Below are 22,404 nucleotides of genomic sequence, written 5' to 3' on the forward strand. Positions count from 1 at the left end.
AATAAGTGAAATCAGAAAATTACCCAACAATGTGGCATAGTAAAAAGACAAATATATTGGGAATCAGAACACCTATGTCTAAACTCTGAATTCCATTTATTTAATTTTGGGCATCTAGCCTCCCCTAAGCCTCTGTTTCCTTACCTCCAAAATAATAAAGTCCAGTTACTGATTGTGATTGTAAATAAGACATGCACTACAGTACACTGCATAGTTTATGTTCATTAGACGTCAGTATCTTTCTTGCCTTAGCTCCGCCACCGATTGCATGTGATGTTGGACAAGTCAAATTACTTCTCTGAGCCACAGCTACCTCCCCTACAATTTATAAAATGAAATGGTAGAACAAAACGATCTCTGCTCTGTAATTCTCCCCAGTCTTACATCCAGGCCCATTTGTTTTCTTCAAGCCCCGCCCCAGGGTTCTAGCCCCCGTTCTAGTGCGCGCCGCAGGACTCCCGAAGACGCGCCCAAGCTCTGCGTCTGCCTTTCAGAGCAGACGCTTTTTCTCTTTGCAATTGGTTCTCAGAAGCTCCACCCTCCGCAATAATTTGCCTATGGCGGAGCAGGAGCCCTCCGGCTCCCGCCCCGTCACTGGTGATTGGCATGGGACCCGGCTCGTTCCCGCCCCCACTTGACTGACGGCTCGGCCCCGGCGCCGCCCTCAGTCCCCAGGCGCGAGCTGACTAGGGTGGTTGGGACCGTTAGCTCGCCGGGCTGGCAGGCTCCGGGGCGCTACTCCGCTGGCGGCCGGGATGGAGACGATGCGAGCGCAGAGGCTGCAGCCTGGGGTGGGCACCAGCGGGAGGGGCACTCTCCGAGCGCTGCGGCCCGGCGTGACGGGGGCCGCGGCCGCCGCCGCCACACCCCCTGCGGGCCCCCCGCCTGCCCCGCCGCCGCCCGCACCGCCCCCGCCGCCGCTGCTCCTGTCTGCGGCCCCGGGACTGCCCCTGCCCCCCGGCGCTGCCGGGAGCCCGGCGGTGCTGCGAGAGGCCGTGGAGGCCGTGGTGAGGAGCTTCGCCAAGCACACGCAGGGCTATGGCCGAGGTGAGTCTGCGAGTCCGGCCTCCTGCGCGACACCCTCCCGCAGTCCTCCGGATCGCCTTTCCTGGCGGGGAGCCCTCCCATGCATTTCCTTTCGGGGAGTTTCCTTCTGGGCTGCGCGCACGCACAGACGCGCACACTCAGACACGCGTTAACCTCCCGCCTCCTCCCGGTACTGAGTTATGAAGATACTCTCCAGGAACCCTTTTTCAGACACAATCCGCTTCTCTTCCTGAGCGTTTCTCCTTTAGAAATGGAATTCCTCCTCCAGCTTCATACCTTAACATCTCTCTGCCTTTGAGAACCAGTCCCCATTGTGTGGGGTCCTGTCTTTTATTTCAGATCCAGTTTCTCGTCCACACCCTCTCCATCTTTCCTCTGTGATCTCTGCAGTTCTTGGACTCCCCTGTTAATTTGCTTCAGCTCCTTAACCTTGACTTTTAAATTCTTTACTTACTTCACTCTGAAATTTCAGGGCAACTTCAGATTTACTGGGGAACTCAGTAGTGCCTTTGCAAGTCACTCATAATAATTGTGCATTTAAATCCGGACCTGTACCATTGATCCCACAGCAGCTTCCTGTGGCTTAGTACCTCACTTTGGTATCTTTTTTAGTATGGAGACTCACAACTCCGGCCTTGCTGTCTGACTCTGTTTTCCTGGCCCTTGCCCAGGAACTGAGGATAAATCCCGGGCCTTGGCTCTTTCAATGTTAACTTCTGTGGAAATGCGCCAGGTTGGAAACTCTATTTGGGTTAGAAATCTTCGTCTTAAAGATGTCTAATTTCTGGAAAGAGGGATGTGAGGGTTTTCTTTCTCGTTTTGGTTTAACCAGTGTAGTTTCCTGTCTGAGTTTGAGTTACAGATTTATAGTATAAGTAATAAGGAAGATAGAGTGAAGAGTATGGAATACAGAATTTAAACCTGGAATTTATAAGACATCCCTCCTGGCCGGGCGCGGTGGCCAACGCCTGTAATCCCAACACTTTGGGAGGCCGAGGCGGACGGATCACGAGGTCAAGAGATCGAAACCATCCTGGCCAACATGGTGAAACCCCCTCTCTACTAAAAATACAAAAATTAGCTGGGCTTGGTGGCACTCGCCTGTAGTCCCAGGTACTCGGGAGGCTAAGGCAGGAGAATTGCTTGAACCTGGGAGGCATAGGTTGCAGTGAGCCGAGATCGTGTCATTGCACTGTAGCCTGGCACCTGGCGACAGAGCAAGACTGTCTTTTTAAAAAAAAAAAAAAAAAAAAAAAAAATTCATCTCCTTGGCCAGGTCCTGCTTGACCTGGAAGTGACTCTACCTTTAATTTTCTAGTTTAACAATATAGAGAAAAGTTACAGGGCTTTTCTGTAGATTTTCTTTTTTTAAGAAAGTTTAGTGAAAAGAGCACACAGAGGCTTTGGAGATCTTTGTCACTTACCAGCTAAATTTTTGGGGAACGGACTTAACCTCACTGACCTTCAGTTTCCTCAGGGGTTACAATATGGATTAACTGAGACATTGCAGCTGACATATAATGGGTACTTAAAAATGATTGCTATCTCAAATTTGTTGGTTCATCATTCCTTAAGTAGAACATGCTTCATTTTTTTCCCACTATTAAATCCTGATAATGTAAACCCAAAAATACCTATGAAAACAGATTTTTAGAGCCATTATGCTGTATGTGCTTAACGATTTATCATCAGTTTCCCGTTGTTCTTCATACAATTTGAACTCCTACTATAGGGCAGGAACTCTGCCAGGTACTGGGGATGCAAATGGATGAATCCGAAACTCATGAGGAAATATTGTTATTTTTCCAGTGTAATCCCTGGATTTAACCAGGCTGTGTGATGGAACTGCTATTGGCTACTGCCCTACTACTTGAAGTCTCTAAGTCAAGATCAAGGAAAGGTTTTTGCCTCTGCGCACAGGAGGAGCCCCTAGTAGTCACACTAAATCTGAAGGCTTCCATAGGCATTCATTTTTATTTGTTTGTTTTTGTTTTTTTTTTTTGAGACGGAGTTTCGCTCTTGTTACCCAGGCTGGAGTGCAATGGCGCGATCTCGGCTCACCGCAACCTCCGCCTCCTGGGTTCAGGCAATTCTCCTGCCTCAGCCTCCTGAGTAGCTGGGATTACAGGCACGTGCCACCATGCCCAGCTAATTTTTTGTATTTTTAGTAGAGACGGGGTTTCACTATGTTGACCGGGATGGTCTCGATCTCTTGACCTCGTGATCCACCCGCCTCGGCCTCCCAAAGTGCTGGGATTACAGGCTTGAGCTACCACGACCGGCTTTAATTTTTTATATTTTTAGTAGAGACAGGGTTTCACCATGTTGACCGGGATGGTCTCGATCTCTTGACCTCGTGACCTACCCGCCTCGGCCTCCCAAAATGCTGGGATTACAGGCTTGAGCCACCGCGCCCGGCGGCATTTATTAACGTTATAGAGGAGTACACCCTTTTTCTTGGCTGTGTTACCTGGAGAGCCTCTGCTTTGGCTCCTAAACTGGGCATCCTATAAAAACTTTCATTCTTTAGCAAGGATGAGGGAGCAAGGGGATTGTGCTGACAAAAGGCAATTAGTCAGGCTTCAGACTCTGTGGTGATTTTCTTTTCTATCTCCCCATCCTCCCATCGCAGTCTTTCTCATTATTCTTGAGTTTCTCATTTCCAGTCTGGGTGTCCAGCCAGTACTTTAGGAGAGTCTGGCAGATAGTTCCGCTTCAGGCAAGCAGAGTCTCTGCCCATTTGGCTCAGAAGTTCTTCACCACATGGAATCACTTATTCTGCTTCAATTCTTAGGCAGAGCTGCCACTGGCATGTACTCACATACCCTTGTGACGGATGGCATGGTATTTGGGGGAATGGCTGTATTCCCCTGAATACAATTTACTTTGGCCTCTGACTAGACAATTCATTCCCTCATCCAGCAATGCCTTACCACATCACCTTCAATTAACATCCTTCATCTTCTTCCCGAATGCTCCAAGTCTTTAGATCTACCTTCACTCACTTGGGGATATCAGTATTTATTTATTTATTTAAAAACACTTTTCTGTCCTTTATCTGCCTCCCTCACCCACTTACCCAAGATACACACATAGCTCCATAATCTTTTTTTTTTTTTTGAGACGGAGTTTCGCTCTTGTTACCCAGGCTGGAGTGCAATGGCGCGATCTCGGCTCACCGCAACCTCCACCTCCTGGTTTCAGGCAATTCTCCCGCCTCAGCCTCCTGAATAGCCGGGATTACAGGCGCACACCACCATGCCCAGCTAATTTTTTGTATTTTTAGTAGAGACGGGGTTTCATGTTGACCAGGATGATCTCGATCTCTTGACCTCGTGATCCACCTGCCTCGGCCTCCCAAAGTGCTGGGATTACAGGCGTGAGCCATCGCGCCTGGCCTTAGCTCCATATTCTTTAGGATCTTAGTAAGTTGGTAGTGCATAGGATTTGGAATCAGAGGACCCAGCCCTGCCAAATAGTTGGCTGTGTGATCTTGGAGACATTGCTTAATCTCTGTAAGCCTCATCTGTTCTCTCCATTCATTTAACAAATATTTATTGATCACCAGATGCAGTGGTGGACAAGGCAGATACTTAGTCCCTGTCTTAATGGAGCTCACAGTCCACTTGACCGAGCATGTGTGAGGATTAATGGTGTAATAAAGCAGGCTCGACCGATACAAAGAGGATTGACTTTGGAGCCAAACAAACATTGTTTCTAAATCCAATTCTGCCATTTCTGGCCTGTTCCTTAACTTGCTTACTTTTTGTAAAATGGGTATTATAGTACTTATCCTGATAGTTTTGTGTGGATTAAATGAGATAACGAATAGAAAGCATGCAGCACGTGGTACTCGGTGTGGTTGCTATTATTGTGCATTTGGAAATGCTTGGGAAACTAAATGATAGGTATTGTTCTGCATTACCGCTTACTTTGCCATCTTTTTTTCTATGGCATATAGTCTCTTTCTGATGTTTGGCATCTGGCAATCTCTAAACTGGCAGGATTGAGTAACTCACTTTCCTTGCTCTGTAACTGCTACATTTCCTTCTTCAAATGCCTTGTTTTAGGATTGTTGCTATCCTTTTATGTAGCAATATGGCTGCATGATTGGAGATTTTACCCTGCTATCCCACTAAGTTGAACAAATGAGTCTTGTGTTGTATTTTCTGTTTAGTTGTTCCTTTTCCTCAGAATCACAGACGGCTTCTTTTCTGTAAGTGACTGGAGTTAAATGGGTTGGGCTGAATCGTTCCAATTTCTGGAAATGCTGGGTTAGTCCCTTATAATAGTTTCCTGTGGTGGCTGTAACAAATTATCACAACTTTAGTGGCTTAAACCAACAGAAGTTTATTCTTTCATAGTTCTGGAGGCCAGAAATCCAAAATCAGTATTACTGGGCCAAAATCAAGGTGTTGGCAGGGCTGTGCTCCCTCAAGAAGCTCTAGGGGAGAATCTGTTCCTTGTCTCTTCCAGCTTCTGGTGGCTGCTGACATTGGTTTATTACTGTAGCACTATAATCTCTGCCTCTGTGACTCCTCCTCTTCTGTGTTTTGTCAAATATGTCTCTCTTTTTTTTAAGAGATGGGATCTTGCTGTGTTGCCCAGGCTGTACTGCAGTGGTGCAATCATAGCTCACTGCAGCCTGGAACTGCTGGGCTCCAGTAATCCTCCCGCCTCAGCCTCCCAAGTAGCTAGGAATACAGGTGCATGTCACCACACCTGACTGATTTTGTAAAAACATTTGTAGACACAAGATCCCACGATATTGCCCACGGTGGTCTTTATTTTTTGTTTCTTTCTTAAAAAAAAATTTTTTTTTCTATAAAGATGGGGTTTCACCATGATGGCCAGACTGATCTTGAACTCCTGACCTCAGGTGATCCACCCACCTCAGCCTCCCAAAGTGCTAGGATTACAGGCATGAGCCACCGCCCCCGGCACAGGGTGGTCTTGAACTCCTGGCCTCAAGTGATCCTCCTGCTTTGGCCTCCCAAAGTGCTGGAATTATAGGCATGAGTCAGTGTGCCCAGCCTGCCTCCCTAGGGCCCACCTATGTAATCTAGGTAATTTCCCCATCTCAAATCATTTAAACCCATCTGCAAAGTCTTTGCCAGATAAAGTGACATTCACAGGTTCCAAGGATTAGGATATGGACATTTTGGCAGGTGGCATTATTCAGTCTACCAGAGTCCCCTCTCAAAGTCACTGTTAACTTTGCAGTCTCTCCTTCCAAAGAGACTGTGCGCTGTGGGCTATTTAGGGGCAGATGTACCTTCTAAAGATTGAAATAGGAAATAGATGAAATATTTTTAACTAACTTTCCTATCTTCCATAATAATGTGAATAGGGTCAGTCTTTCTCATCATCCTGTATGATCAAGGAGAATCTTTTTATAATCTCTTAATTTCGTTATCACTTTATTCCTGCTCCTCCACCACAAAGTTGTATTTATTCTTTCTTTTTCTTTTATTTTTGTTAATTACCCTCCTGACAAGGTTGTATTTATCCTTATGATATAACAATTTTAACTGTAGTTTCATATATTGTTTTAATATTTTTATCCTGGCCAGGCGTGATGGCTCATGCCTGTAATCCCAGCACTTTGGGAGGCCACTACAGAAGGACTGCTTGAACCTTAGGGTTTGAAACCAGCCTGGGCAACATAATGAGACCCTATTTCTACAAAAAAATTTTTTTAATTATCCAGGCATGGTAGTGTTCGTCTTGTAGTCCCAGCCACTCAGGGAGCTGAGGTGGGAGGATCACTTGAACCCAGGAAGTCAAAGGCTGCAGTGAGCTGTGATTATACCACTGCATTCTAGCCTCGGCCGTAGAGCAAGACCTTGCCTCAAAAAAATAAATGTTTTTAGGCAGGTGCGGTGGCTTATTCCTATAATCCCAGGGCTTTGGGAGGCCGAGGTGGGAGGATCACCTGAAGTCAGGAGTTCAAGGCCAGCCTGGCCAACATGGCAAAACCCCATCTCTACTAAAAATATAAAAATTAGCTGGGTGTGGTGGTGTGCGCCTGTAGTCCCAGCTACTCTGGAGGCTGAGGCAGGAGAATTGTTTGAACCTGGGAGGCGGAGTTTGCCATGAGCTGAGATCAGGGCACTGCACTCCAGCCTGGGTGACAGAGATTTTGTCTCAAAAAAAAAAAAAAAAAAGTTTTTATTTTGGCTGAAAGGATCACTACGTCTCATTCCACTTAGACGTATATATATTTTATTTCCTAAAGGCAAACACTAAATTATTCTCTTTTTTGTTATTCAACAGCAGGGTATAATCACTGAAATCTTCCTATCTTGGTCTTTCTTGTGAGGGATTTTGAGAAAACAGTTGTCAAATGTGTATATCTCAGCCATCCCTACCCTTCCACCTAAATGTTCTTTAGTCATCCTTATGTAAACCATTATATCCATGGCTCCTCACTGAAAATAATGATGAAAAAAAAATGGGCACTCCACACATACACATGCACAAATATTCATATGCACACACTCACATTTTTAGGAAGCTTGTGAACCCCCGTGAAGCTCAGCTATGGACTGGACCTTGGAGCCTAGGTTAAGATTCCCAAATTGGAAAGAATATTAGCCCCAGGATACCTAGATTCACGCCCCAACTCTGCCATAGCTATGTGACCTCAAAAAAGTCTTCTGTCCTTCCTTAGCTTACACCGGACTAGATGATCTCTAAAGTTCCTTCCAGCTCTAAAAATGAATGAGTCTAGAAGCATTTTCAAATGCAGATCACAATTGCTTTTTTCTTGACCACTTTGCCCCATTATCATTTCATATTCATATTTGGAAAATAAGACTCCCCACGTCCCTTGGCTTTTAGTAATCATTAAAAAATGGTTCTCTGGTCTGTGCCAAGAAGTGTTAAACTGGATAGAGACTGAACACATCCTTTTATTTTATTTTATTTTATTTTTTTTGGAGACGGAGTTTCGTTCTTGTTACCCAGGCTGGAGTGCAATGGCGCGATCTCGGCTCACCGCAACCTCCGCCTCCTGGGTTCAAGCAATTCTCCTGTCTCAGCCTCCTGAGTAGCTGGGATTACAGGCACACACCACCATGCCCAGCTAATTTTTTGTATTTTTAGTAGAGACGGGGTTTCACCTTGTTGACCAGGATGGTCTCGATCTCTCGACCTCGTGATCCACCCGCCTCGGCCTCCCAAAGTGCTGGGATTACAGGCTTGAGCCACCGCGCCCGGCCTGAACACATCCTTTTAAATAGGGCCTTCCCAATTATGGTGGTCTCCTCCTCTTCCTCTTTATTCCAGTATTCTCCCTGTTGTTTGCATGTCAGGAGAGCTGTCACCCAGTGCATTGTGCTAAACTGTCTCAAAGAGGGAACTGGAGCTGAAAAGATCTCATGGAAAGAACAAAGATGGCAGAGATTTCTGGTCAGTATTGACCTTTGAAGAGCGCTGCCAAAACCAAGGGTGGGAAAGAGAGTTTCCCTTTCATGCTGGATCTTTTTTTAATTTTTAAATTTAAATTAAAAAAATTTTTTTTGCCCATGACAGAGCCTCAGGAGGTCTTGATGACATGTGTTCTCATGCTGTCTTTTAATAGAAGAATGAGCATTCTTAGAAGTCAGTTAAATATATGTTACTAAAAAGAGTTTATCCTGCTTCTCAGACTCAGGCTAGTACATGAGTGTTTGTTTAGTCACAGAGTAGGCAAGATCATTTATTGGCCACTGATTTTAAATTCTTTCCTTGCTGGGCGCGGTTGCTCATGCCTGTAATCCCAGCACTTCGGGCGGCTGAGGCAGGTGGATCACCTAAGGTCAGAAGTTCTTGACCAGCCTGACCAATATGGTGAAACTCTGTCTCTACTAAAAATATGAAAATTAGCTGGGTGTGGCAGTGTGTGCCTGTAATCCCAGCTACTCGGGAGGCTGAGGCAGGAGAACTGGTTGAACCCAGGGGGTGCAGGTCGCAGCGAGCTGAGATTGTGCCATTGCACTCCAGCCTTGGCAACAGAGCAAAACTCCATCTCTAAAATAAAATAAAATAAATTCCTTGCTTGCAGGAGCTGTGTGTTATTCTTTGCCTGCCCAATGCTTAGAATAATGGCATGTACCTATTAAGTGCTCAAATTTTTGCATGTGTATATGACAGCCATGTGCATTTCAGATCACCTACTGCAGGGAGCATTAAGTAACAGCCTCAGCTACTGCCCACTCTGGGCCATCCATAACCACATTTGCACCACAGAGTTGCACATTTGCATCCATAATCACATTTGCAGGAACTATGCTTCTGCTTCCTGTAGGTGCTCCCAGCCAATGACTGAGCACATCCTGGGTATTAACACAGGCAGATGCTGGTGAGATGTGGGATTCCTTTGGCACGAGGACTTCTCACTGGCTTAGCCAAATTCTTTTTAAAACTGTGCTATAGTCTGAGACTGTCATATCTAGACCTCATTCTTTCCCTCTCTTCCACAGTTGTCAGAGCTTTGCTGTGCTTGGAAGGCTCTCCCTGTCGTCTCCTACTTCCAAAAAAAATCTCTTGCAATTGCCTATCCCATCTTGGTGTCTTCTTGGCAGATCTGAATTAAGGAAATATGAAAGAATGAATGAGCCTTTGTTGCGATTAAGAGTAGGAGAAGAGGGCCGGGCGCGGTGGCTCACGCCTGTAATCCCAGCACTTTTGGAGGCCGAGGTGGGTGGATCACGAGGTCAAGAGATCGAGAGCATCCTGGCCAACATGGTGAAACCCCGTCTCTACTAAAAATACAAAAAATTAGCTGGGCATGGTGGCACGTGCCTGTAATCCCAGCTACTTAGGAGGCTGAGGCAGGAGAATTGCCTGAACCCAGGAGGCAGAGGTTGCGGTGAGCCGAGATCGCGCCATTGCACTCCAGCCTGGGTAACAAGAGTGAAACTCCGTCTCAAAAAAGAAAAAAAAAAAAAAAAGAGTAGGAGAAGAGAGGCCGGGCATGATGGCTCACAACTATTGGGAGGCTGCTTGAACTCGAAAGTTTGAGATCACACTGGGCAACATAGTGAAACTCTGTCTCTACAAAAAATACAAAAATTATTTGGGCATGATGGCATGTGCCTGTGGTCCCAGCTAGTCAGAGGCTAAGGTTGGAGGATGCTTGGGCCTGGGATGTGGAGTTTGCGGTGAGCTTAGACCACTCCGCTGCACTCCAGCCTGGGCAATAGAGTGAGATCCTGTTTCAAAAAAAAGGCCAGACACAGTGGCTCCCAAAGTAATCCCAGCACTTTGGGAGGCTGAGATGAGCAGATCAAGAGGTCAGGAAATCAAGACCATCCTGGCTAACACTGTGAAACTCTGTCTCTACTAAAAATACAAAAATAAAATTCGCCGAACATGGTGGCACATGCCTGTAGTCCCAGCTACTTGGGAGGCTCAGGCAGGAGAATCCCTTGAACCCAGAAGGCGGACTTTGCAGTGAGCTGAGATCACGCTACCGCACTCCAGCCTAAGTGACAGAGCGAGACTCTGTCTCAAAAAAAAAAAAAAAAACCAAAAAGGGAGAGTGGTCAGTTTGTTGCAAGATATTGGAGAGCACGTGTGATAATGATAATTTATTATTATGAGGCTTTAGCTAAAACTATTTGAAATGTTTGGAATCCTAAAGTCAATGTGATCCTTTCTAAAAGCAAACTGATCTCATCCCTCCTTTTTTTTTTTTTTTTTTTTTTTTTTTTTTTTTTTTTGAGACAGAGTCTTGCCCTGTCGCCCAGGCTGGAGTAGCGCAATCTTGACTCACTGTAACCTCTGCCTCCTGGGTTCAAGTGATTCTCCTGTCTCAGCCTCCTGAGTAGCTGGGATTACAGGCACGTGCCATCACGCCCAGCTAATTTTTGTATTTTTAGTAGACATGGGGTTTCTCCATGTTGGCCCGGCTGGTCTTGAACGCCTTATCTCAGGTGATCTGCCTGCCTCGGCCTCCCAAAGTGCTGGGATTACAGATGTGAGCCACCATGCCCTGCCTCTTTTTAAAAAGTTATTTTTCGGCCGGGCACGGTGGCTCACGCCTGTAATCCAAGCACTTTAGAGGCCAAGGCGGGCGGATCACCTGAGGTCAGGAGTTCAAGACCAGCCTGACCAACATGGTGAAACCCCGTCTTTAAAAATAAAATAAAATAAAAGTTATTTTTCCTCGGAGCCGAGTTCAGAAGAATCCCTCCTTCTTTTTAAAGTCCTCCAAGTGCTTCCTATTGCTCTAGGATAAAGCCAATACTCGATTCTAACATGGCCTAAAAGGCCGTACTTGGTCTGGCCCCTGCCTCTTCTTGCAACCTCATCTTACATTACCCTTCCCCTCACTCACCCTTTCATAGCCACAGTGATCAAGTCCCTTTATTCGTCATGTTCCCTGCTGTCACAAGCCTTTGTCCATGCTGCTCGTTATGCTCAGAATACTGTCCTCTCATCTCTTGCCTAGTGAATTCCTAGTCATACCTGAACTTCGATATTGCCTCCTCAGGGTAGCTTTCTTTGACCTTCTTAACTAGGTCAGATACTCCGACATCCATCACTCCTTCATAGAACTTGATCACAGCTGCAGTTTTACATTTGTTTGAGATTTGGTTAATATCTCTTTCTCTCTTTACACCGTTGGCTACATAAGGAAAACGCAGAGGATGAAAGGAAGTGTTCTAGAATACAGTGTCCGGTCTGGAGTTTGATTTTAGCCTACTTACAACTAATAGTCACTTAACTGTTTCATGGTTGCTGGCAGAAGTCAAGAGACTTCAAGATCAGAGACAAAGGACTTTATTATTCATAGCACAGCAAGTAGCATGAGCATCATGTCTTCATTAGTTCTCCTGGCCTCCTCCCAAGTCCAACGCAGAGTGCTAAGGTAGACACTTGCATAGGCCATGGGTTGCTTCACAACAGAGGAACACTTATAGAACCCGCAGCTTGTGGAACTTGCCGTTTTATAACAAGCTGAAGCAGGCTTGTTCTTTATCAGAGTAAAGACAGTACCTCATCCCTCAAGATCTCTTGCTACAAGCAGAGTCCTGAAAAATAGCCCAAGTAAAGAGCAGTCAGGGTTTTCCAATCTTGGTGTACCTAGCAAGATGTGAAGGAGCATGAGAAACCCATGGAGGCCTGCTTCTTTTTAAAGTCCTCCATCTGCTTCCCATTGCATTGCTTCCCATCCCAGCAGATAGTTCCTCCAAAAATCATTTATACCCAGGTAAAGCCTCAAAAGAGAAAATTTCTCTCTAACCCCCATGCCCTGGCTTCTGTTACTCATAGTATATACCTAGTATTGTAGGTTGAAAAAGGAATCTGGTAATGGATGTGCTCACTAGAAGCACAGGCTTGAGAATGGTTATAAGGGCTATATTTCCTTAAGCCAGCAGTATTGCATAAAAGAATACTCACTGGAACCAAGACTACTTGAGTTTGAATACTCAAACTGCTACTTTCTAGCTGGTATAACCTTGGGCAAGTTATTTAACCTCTCTATACCTCATTTCCCTCATCTGTAAAATAGGGATAGTAGGCCACGTGTGGTGGTTCACGCCTATGATCCCAGCACTTTGGGAGGCCAAAGTGGGTAGAGCACAAGGTCAGGAGTTCGAGACCAGCCTGGCCAACATGGTGAACCCCATCTGTACTAAAAATACAAAAATTAGCCAGCTGTGGTGGTGCACGCCTGTAATTCCAGCTACTCAGGAGGCTGAGGCAGGGGTTCAATTGCTTGAACTCGGGAGGCAGAGGTTGCAATGAGCCGAGATTGCACTACTGCACTCCAGCTTGGGCGATAGAGCAAGACTCCCATCTCAAAAAAAAAAAAGGAAAAAAATAGGGTTAGTTGCTGTGATTAAACATGTAAAGCAGTACAGAAATGTCTGACATACAGTAAGTATTCAATACACGTTAGGACTTACTGCGGCGGTGGTGGTTATTATCCTGGGCCAGCTAACCAACCAAGAATAAGCTACTTGTATTTCATCAGGCAGTGATAACGGTCTGCTGACATTGGGAACTCTGCCTCCAAAATTTAGGTTATTCTAGGACTAAGTTAAAATGTGAACTATTCAGATTGGAGGTGGGGTTGAAAAAAATATTTAAATAAAATAAAACGTGAAGTAGAAAAGTGGTGAAGGAGGGCAGGCATACTCTGGTCTTCCTAGGCAAATTAACGTAATCACAGCCTAGGTTTATTAATTTAAATGCTTTTAAATGGTGATAGGTAGGGAGCTAAGAGGCAGACTGTTAATGTAGGTACAGATTACAGGTGCTGTACTGAAGTGTAGCAGCACTTGGAGGTGTTCTCGTTGCTGAACTTAACTACTTCTCTTTTGTAGTGAATGTGGTGGAGGCACTCCAGGAATTCTGGCAGATGAAGCAATCCCGTGGGGCTGACTTGAAGAATGGGGCTCTAGTGGTTTATGAGATGGTTCCCTCCAACAGCCCTCCTTATGTCTGCTATGTCACCCTGCCTGGGGGAAGTTGCTTTGGGAGTTTCCAGGTAAGAGTGGTGAGGTGACAGCAGTAAAGGTAAATGCTTAGATGTTAGTAAGGGCTTTCTCCACCACTTTGGCTATTAAACTGACTGAAATTATATATTTGAGGACCTAAATCAATTCTGGGAAAATTATTCTGACAAGCGTCAGAGGACCATAATGGAACTTGACCATCATGGAACCTCAGTACCATGCTTTCCTTTCAAAAACTCAAACCCATTTTGAATTTGAGCAGTTACAAATATGCCCTTGTTCAGTATATCAGACTACCAGCATCCAACCCATGCTCTGATCTGGCTTCAGTTATTGCATTCCAACGTTCTTCCATGTCTTATTGAGGATATAGAACAGTAGTATTCCTTGCATCCAATGCTTTTTCATAGGCAATTACTAAAGAAAGCAGTGTTGGAGTTCTCTAAGGGGTCAAATCGGAGGCACTATGTGTGGTGGAAACAGTACTCATCTAAGAGTTAGGAGATCCAAATTCCCATTCTTCTGAATGTCAATGGGGCAAATTGTGGGCCTCACTTGCCCCATCTAACATGAAGGAGATAGGTTATAATATTTCTAAAGTCTTTCTATACGAACATTCTACAATTCTATGAAATACCTATGATGATGAAAAGAATGGTTGCCATTATGAGGTAGTGAGAAATTATGGACTAGTATGAATATGCTCATCAAAGATCAATTTTTTACATTGCAGACAGGGAAGCAGCCTTCAGAAATGTCAACTTAAAAGTCTGAAATGGGGTCAGGTGCAGTGGCTCATGCCTATAATCCCAACACTTTGGGAGGCCGAGGCGGGTGGATCACAAGGTCCGGAGTTCGAGACCAGCCTGGATAAGACGGTGAAACCCTGTCTCTACTAAAAAAAAAAAAAAAAAAAAAAAAAAAATTAGCTGGACGCGGTGGCAGGCACCTGCAATCCCAGCTACTCAGGAGGCTGCGGCAGGAGAATCGCTTGAACCCAGGAGGTGGAAGTTGCAGTGAGCCATTGCACTCTAACCTGGGCAACAGAACAAGACACTTTTGTCTCAAAAAAAAAAAAAAAAAAAAGTCTGAAATGGAATTTAGAGAAAATAATAAACACCTTTGCTTTGTTTTCCATATGGCTTGTGTAACCCTTAGACAAGGTTAAAAGCCCTGCTATGTGTCTCCATAGCACCTTGAACTTCCCCTATCATATCACTTATTACAACATATCATATTGTTTGTCTCTCCTAGTGCACTATGTTCCATGTAGGCAAAGACTGTGTCTGTCTTCTTTCACTACTATCTTTGAGTAATTAATTCTGTCCACAGTTTAAATGGGTATTTTTCACGTCCAGTGATTATATGCTGACTTAAGCAGCCTTCCTTGTTCTGCATTCAGTTTGGTATGAGCTACAGCCCTCTCCAGTTCCTTAATGACTTCAGGATGTTGAATCAAAATTACGTTTCCAAACATCCCAACCACTTTACAATAAAAACCTTGGAGAGTGTGTTGAACACAACTGATTTAACCAAAAAGTATCCTAGTGTTTTCTGTCTCAAGTGTTTCCCTCCCACTGTTCCTTCCTCTCTCTCAGAGGCACAAATACACATATTCTCACTCTTTCTCCCCTGCCTAGTTTTGCCCCACAAAAGCTGAGGCCCGGAGAAGTGCTGCAAAGATTGCGCTAATGAATTCTGTGTTTAATGAACATCCTTCCCGAAGAATCACTGAGGAGTTCATTGAGAAGAGTGTCTCTGAGGCCCTGGCGTCTTTCAATGTAAGTTACATGGGCTGGAAGGGAGGAGAGTGGGGGATGGGAGGACCGGCTGGCTGGGAAGTTGTGAATCACTGTGAAACAGAGAATGAGTTTTTGTGTTCTTTCTGGCCCACTTCTCTGTTCTTTGGTCTGTTCTCTGTCAGTCTGTTGTGTCATGTGCTCCACACGTCTCAGTCTCTAACGCTAGATCTGTTTATGTGTTTTTTGCTGTTTGGTCTCTTTTATTGTCTCTTTGGTATCTAGAAACCTTTAATTCCAGATTTATGGAATTGTAGAGCTATTCCAAAATGAAAATTGAGGTTGAATTTTGCTTTTGCTAGTTTTGGCTTAAGACTTTAGTTCCTGCTGTCCTTCTTTTATCCGCTTGTTTTTATTGTCACTTGTCTCCTGCCTCCATTACTTCATCTTACTGATAAAGAACCCATTTATGATCAAATGTCTGGGTTTTTCATCTATTTTAGGAACAAGGAGGATAATTTATTTACTCTCTTTATTTACAACTCTTCTTTCAAATGATGATGATAAGAAGAACCATAGTTAATCCTAATTGAGTATTTACGTTGTAGCAGGGACTCTTCTAGGGGATTTACATGTAATTTATCTCATTTGATCATCACAACAATCCTATGAGGTGTAAGTACTATTATTGCCCCTATTTTACAGATGAGGAGACTAAAAACACAGAAGTAAAGTACTGCTTAATATAATATAGCTAGTAAGTGGTCACACCAAGATTAGAACCCAAGTTGACTTAATATAGAGTTAACATCTTAGAAATTAACACTGCCAGCCAGGCATGGTAGCTCATGCCTGTAATCCCAGCACTTTGGGAGGCCAAGGCAGGTGGATCACGAGGTCAAGAGTTCAAGACCAGCCTGGCCAAGATGGTGAAACCCCTGTCAATACTAAAAATACATAAAAATAACTTGGGAGGTAGAGGTTGCAGTGAGCTGAGATCGTGCCACTGCACTCCGCCTATGTGATAAGAGCGAAACTCCATCTCAATAAATAAATTCATTGTTATTGAAATTATGGTTCTAGGCCAGGTGTGGTGTCTCACACCTGTAATCCTAGCACTTTGGAGGTTGAGGCGGGCAGATTACTTGAGCTCAGGAGTTGGAAACCGGTCTGGGCAACATGGCGAAAATCCACCTCTACAAAAAAGACAATTAGGGCCGGGCGCGGTGGCTCACGCCTGTAATCCCAGCACTTTGGGAGGCCGAGGCGGGTGGATCACGAGGTCGAGAGATCGAGACCATCCTGGTCAACATGGTGAAACCCCGTCTCTACTAAAAATACAAAAAAGTAGCTGGGCATGGTGGCGCGTGCCTGTAATCCCAGCTACTCAGGAGGCTGAGGCGGGAGAATCGCCTGAACCCAGGAGGCGGAGGTTGCGGTGAGCCGAGATTGCGCCATTGCACTCCACCCTGGGTAACAAGAGCGAAACTCCGTCTCAAAAAAAAAAAAAAAACAACAAAAAAAAACACAATTAGCTGGGCATGGCGGCATGCACCTGTAGTCCCAGCTACTTGGGGGTCTGAGGCAGGAGTATCACTTGAGACCAGGAGGTCAAGCCTGCAGTGAGCCAAGATTGCACTACTACATTCCAGCCTGGGTGACAAAGTAAGACCCTCTCAAAAGAAAAAAGAAATTATGGTTCCTGGCTGAGCGCGGTGGCTCACACCTGTAATCTCAGCACTTTGGGAGGCTGAGGCAGGTGGATCACGAGGTCAGGAGTTTGAGACCAGCCTGGCCAATATGGGAAAAGCTCATCTCTACTAAAAAATACAAAAATTAGCCAGGTGTGGTAGTGCACACCTTGTAGTCCCAGCTACTTGGGAAGCTGAGGCAGAAAAATCACTTGAACCCAGGAGGCAGAGGTTGCAGTGAACTGAGATTGCACCCTGCACTCCAACCTGGGCAGCATAGTGAGACTTCATCTCAAAAAAAAAAAAAAAAAAAAAAGGGGCCGGGCGCGGTGGCTCAAGCCTGTAATCCCAGCACTTTGGGAGGCCGAGGCGGGTGGATCACGAGGTTGAGAGATTGAGACCATCCTGATGAACATGGTGAAACCCCGTCTCTAATAAAAATACAAAAAAATTAGCTGGGCATGGTGGCACATGCCTGTAATCCCAGCTACTCAGGAGGCTGAGGCAGGAGAATTGCCTGAACCCAGGAGGCGGAGGTTGCAGTGAGCCGAGATCGCGCCATTGCACTCCAGCCTGGGTAACAAGAGCGAAACTCCGTCTCAAAAAAAAAAAAAAAGGTTCTGTAGTCGTCCTTTGGGATCTGTGTGGGATTGGTTCCAGGACTTTCCAGGGATACCTAAACCCAAGGATGCTCAAGTCCTTCATATAAAATAGCACAGTACAGCCTGGGCAACATAAGGGGACTCCATCTTTACAAAAATTAAATAAAATAATTAGCCAGGTATGGAGGCACTTGACTGTGATCCCAGCTACTTGGGAGGTTGAGGCGGGAGGATCACTTGATCCTGGGGACGTTGAGGCTGCAATGAGCCATGACTGCACCACTGTACTCCAGCCAGGTGACTTGTTCCAGCCAGAACAAGACAGAAAAAAAAGTACAGTATTTGCATATAACCTGTGCACATCCTCCCAAATGAATGTTTTAAATCATCTCTAGATTACTTATAATACCTAATACAATGTAAATTCTGGGCTGGGCACAGTGGCTCATGCCTGTAATACCAGCACTTTGGGAGGCCGAGGCGGGTAGATCACCTGAGGTCAGGGATTCAGGACCAGGCTGGCCAACATGGTGAAACCCATCTCTACTAAAAATACAAAAATTAGCTGAGCAGGGTGGTGCATGCCTATATTCCTAGCTACTCAGGAGGCTGAGGCAGGAGAGTTGCTTGAACCCAGGAGGCAGAGGTTGCAGTGAGCTGAGATTGCACCACTGTGCTCCAGCCTGGGTGACAGAGTGAGAGTGAGACTCCATCTCAAAAACAAACAAATAAATAAATTTTTAGTTTAACTTAAATTTTATTTAATTCTCAAAACAATCCTTTAAGGTAGCTCTATGATTATCCCCATCTTACAGATGAGGAAACTGCAGAACAGAGAGGTTAAATGACTTTACCAAGCCCACACTATTTGTAGGAGCTCCACTCCATGCTCTTAACTTTTTATTTATTTATTTATTTTTTATTTTTATTTTTTGAGATGGAGTTTCGCTTTTGTTACCCAGGCTGGAGTGCAATGCGCGATCTCGGCTCACCGCAACCTCCGCCTCCTGGGTTCAGGCAATTCTCCTGCCTCAGCCTCCTGAGTAGCTGGGATTACAGACACGTGCCACCATGCCCAGCTAATTTTTTGTGTTTTTAGTAGAGACAGGGTTTCACCATGTTGACCAGGATGGTCTCGATCTCTTGACCTCGTGACCCGCCCGCCTCGGCCTCCCAAAGTGCTGGGATTACAGGTGTGAGCCACCGCGCCCGGCCATGCTCTTAACTTCTATGCTGTATTGGTTTTTATACACATTAGGCTTGAATGCAGGGCAGTGTGTCTTAATTCTAACCCTGCAGGGTTACATAACTAATAGAAGACACAATAGGCACATGTCCAGAAGACCACATTGCTACCCAGAATTTCTCACAGTTATACCAGATTTAAGAAACTCAGTACAAGAATATAAAATCTTTCATTAATAGTGTTTATACTGACTACAGTTGAAAAATAATAGTTTGAACATACTGGGTTAAATAAGATACATTATTAAAATTAATTAATTTTACCTGTTTTTTTTTTTTTTTTTTTTTTTTTTGAGGCAGAGTCTTGCTCTGTCATCCAGGCTGGAGTACAGTAGCCCAACCTCTGTAATCTCTGCCTCCCAGGTTCAAGCGATTCTCCTGCCTAAGCCTCCTGAGTAGCTGAGATTTACAGTACCCACCACCATGCCTGGATAATTTTTATATTTTTAGTAGAGATGGGGGTTTCACCATGTTGACCAGGCTGGTCTCGACCTCCTGACCTCAAGTGATCCACCCAGCTTGGTCTCCCACGATGCTGAGATTACAGGCGTGAGCCACTGCACCCAGGCTTACCTCTTTATTTATTTATTTATTTTTTTAATTTCTTTTTTAATCTTTACCTCTTTACTTTTACTTTATGTGGCAGAGATAAAATTTTAAATTAAATATGTGGCTTGCATTTTTTTTTTTTTTTTTTTTTTTGAGACTGAGTCTCACTTTTGTTGCCCAGGCTGGAGTGCAATGGCACAATCTCAGCTCACTGCAACCTCTGCCTTCCAGGTTTAAGCAATTCTCTTACCTCAGTCTCCCGAGTAGCTGGAACTACAGGCATGAGCCACCATGCCCGGCTAATTTTTATATTTTTTAGTAGAAATGGGATTTCTCCAGGCTGGTCTCAAATTCCCAACCTCAGGTCATCCATCCGCCTCAGCCTCCCAAAGTGCTGGGATTACAGGCATGAGCCACTGTGCCCGGCTGCTTACATTATATTTCTCTTGGACAATGCTACTGAAGATGATCATCCTGTTTGAAAATCTATTTTTTTTTCTGTTCTTCTACTACCAGGGCAACAGGGAGGAAGCTGACAACCCAAATACAGGGATTGGTGCCTTCCGATTCATGCTGGAATCCAACAAGGGCAAATCAATGTTGGAGTTCCAGGTACTTTCCTATGTACTTCCTGGCTCTAATAACATGGTCAGCCTGCTGCTATAATATATAATGCCTCCTACTAACTCCTAACTCTTCCATACTGGAAAGGAAAGAAAGTTGTTAAACTGTTTTTCAAATCCTGGCAGGGCCTGGTGGCTCACTCCTGTAATCCCAGCATGTTGGGAGGCCAAGTTGGGTGGATCACTTGAAACCAGGAGTTTGAGACCAGCCTGGCCAACATGGCAAAGCTCCAGCTCTACTAAAAATACAGAAATCAGCTGGGTATGATGGCACATGTCTGTAGTCCCAGCTACTTGGGAGGCTGAGGCAGGAGAACGGCATGCCTGAACCCAGGAAGCAGAGGTTGCAGTGAGCTGAGACTGCACCACTACACTCTAGCCTGGGTGACAGAGCAAGTCTCTGTCTCAAATAGATAAGTAAGTAAGTAAATAAATAAATAAATAAATAATTTTCCCTTCCCCAAAGGCCTATCAGAGTTAGTGATGTGATGCTTCTACAAATCCATTTTCTAAAAGGTTTCCCATGTAATTCTGATGCAACCTCCCAATATAAAATCATTGTCCTAGGCCGGGTGTGGTGGCTCACGCTTGTAATCCAAGCACTTTGGAGGCCAAGGCGGGCGGATCACCTGAGGTTGGGAGTTCAAGACCAGCCTGACCAACATGGTGAAACCTCGTCTTAAAAAAAAAAAAAAAAAAAAAAAAGACACTGTCCTGGTACTTCCTATCCTCTTCCCCCAGGAGCTAATGACAGTTTTTCAACTGCTACACTGGAATGGCAGCCTTAAGGCCATGAGGGAAAGACAATGCTCTCGGCAGGTAAGAGAGTTTATGAGTGGGGACGAATGTGGGGAGCAGAATCTGTCAGCGGACTCTTTTGAGGTGGTTACTATTGTGACCTACGGTTGAGAATATTGAAAGGCTTACCTAAGTACCCTCTTCATTCCTATCATCTTTCCTGTTTAAATCTTAGCTGTGATTGCCTCTCTTGCTTCTCCCGCTAGGAAGTTGCCTTTAAGAATCTCCTTGAAGGACTCAGGTGCTGACCTCAGTTGGGTCTCTAAAGCTAAGAGTTCCTAGCCCCAGTTGGGTCAGTGTGGTATGATAGGAACCTTTACCTTCTCAGTGATGTTCACATTCCCGTCCCCTACTAGGAGGTGTTGGCTCATTATTCACACCGGGCCCTGGATGATGATATTCGCCACCAAATGGCCTTGGACTGGGTGAGCCGGGAGCAGAGTGTGCCGGGGGCGCTGTCTAGAGAGCTGGCCTCCACGGAGCGGGAGCTGGATGAAGCTCGACTGGCAGGCAAGGAGCTGCGCTTCCACAAGGAGAAGAGAGATATTCTCATGCTGGCTGCTGGGCAGTTGGGCAATATGCATTCTTCCAACTGCTAGGCATCCACCCACATACTCACCATCCTTTCCACGGCCTTTTTTTGTATGTCTCCTTTCTAAGATTTAGGATGATTTTTTGTACATATTTTCTCAATTTTATACTTAAATATATATATATGTATATGTATATGTATAAATTCTACACCTAGATTCCTATTTGCTAAGAGATCCCTTTTCTTACTTCCAGTTTTTGGATGCAGTTTTATTTGCAACATCTTTACCCCACTTTACAAGAAAGAGCAGGTTGTCTTTGAAGCTCTGTTAGCTCTTAAACTTCCAAATTACCTCTGTAGTCATTTCAGTAGCACTAAAAGATTAACTCAGTGTTCACGTTTCCTTCTTTTCAAATATCAGGATAAGGATGATGTGCCCCTTCCTGACTCTCATTCCTGCTTCCTCTTGGGCTGAAACAGGGTACGAGTATAAAGATATTGCCTTGGCCGGGCGCGGTGGCTCAAGCCAGTAATCCCAGCACTTTGGGAGGCCGAGGCGGGTGGATCACGAGGTCGAGAGATCGAGACCATCCTGGTCAACGCGGTGAAACCCCGTCTCTACTAAAAATACAAAAAATTAGCTGGGCATGGTGGCGCGTGCCTGTAATCCCAGCTACTCAGGAGGCTGAGGCAGGAGAATTGCTTGAACCCAGGAGGCGGAGGTTGCGGTGAGCCGAGATCGCGCCATTGCACTCCAGCCTGGGTAACAAGAGCGACACTCTGTCTCAAAAAAAAAAAAAAAAAAAAGATATTGCCTTGAGTTCTTGAACCGAACCTGCTTGATATCCCTTTCCTCCCACCACTACCTTGTTCCTTCGCTGCCTCCAAATGCAGCTTCGTTTTGAGGCTTCCCTACCTTACTATTCTGAAGGAAGAAGAGATCTTGCTTCTGAAACCATTCCTAAGAAACTGCCCAGGGACAAGGTAAATTACAAACAATTCATGGGAGTTGACTACCTAAGTTGCTTCTAGGGCATATGTATACAATACTAGTCGTCTAGATTTCTGGATATACTCTACAGTAAGATGGGGGTTTTGTTTGAAACTGATTATATTTCAGTATTTC

The 22,404-nt window shown here is 45.0% G+C and overlaps 1 protein-coding gene across 1 annotated transcript; it reads left to right on the forward strand.

The window, feature by feature from the left end:
- The first annotated feature begins 662 nt into the window (after nt 1–662).
- Nucleotides 663–21,671, forward strand: LIX1L (limb and CNS expressed 1 like). The gene is made up of 6 exons (XM_039459924.2): nt 663–1,047; nt 13,368–13,531; nt 15,140–15,280; nt 19,842–19,937; nt 20,690–20,767; nt 21,103–21,671. Exons 1-6 carry the CDS (start codon nt 756–758, stop codon nt 21,343–21,345), a joined length of 1,014 nt encoding a protein of 337 aa, XP_039315858.1. The 5' UTR covers nt 663–755; the 3' UTR covers nt 21,346–21,671.
- Nucleotides 21,672–22,404: the final 733 nt, after the last annotated feature.

This window comes from Saimiri boliviensis, chromosome 19 (assembly GCF_048565385.1).
Source record: "Saimiri boliviensis isolate mSaiBol1 chromosome 19, mSaiBol1.pri, whole genome shotgun sequence".
Lineage (NCBI taxonomy): Eukaryota > Metazoa > Chordata > Mammalia > Primates > Cebidae > Saimiri > Saimiri boliviensis.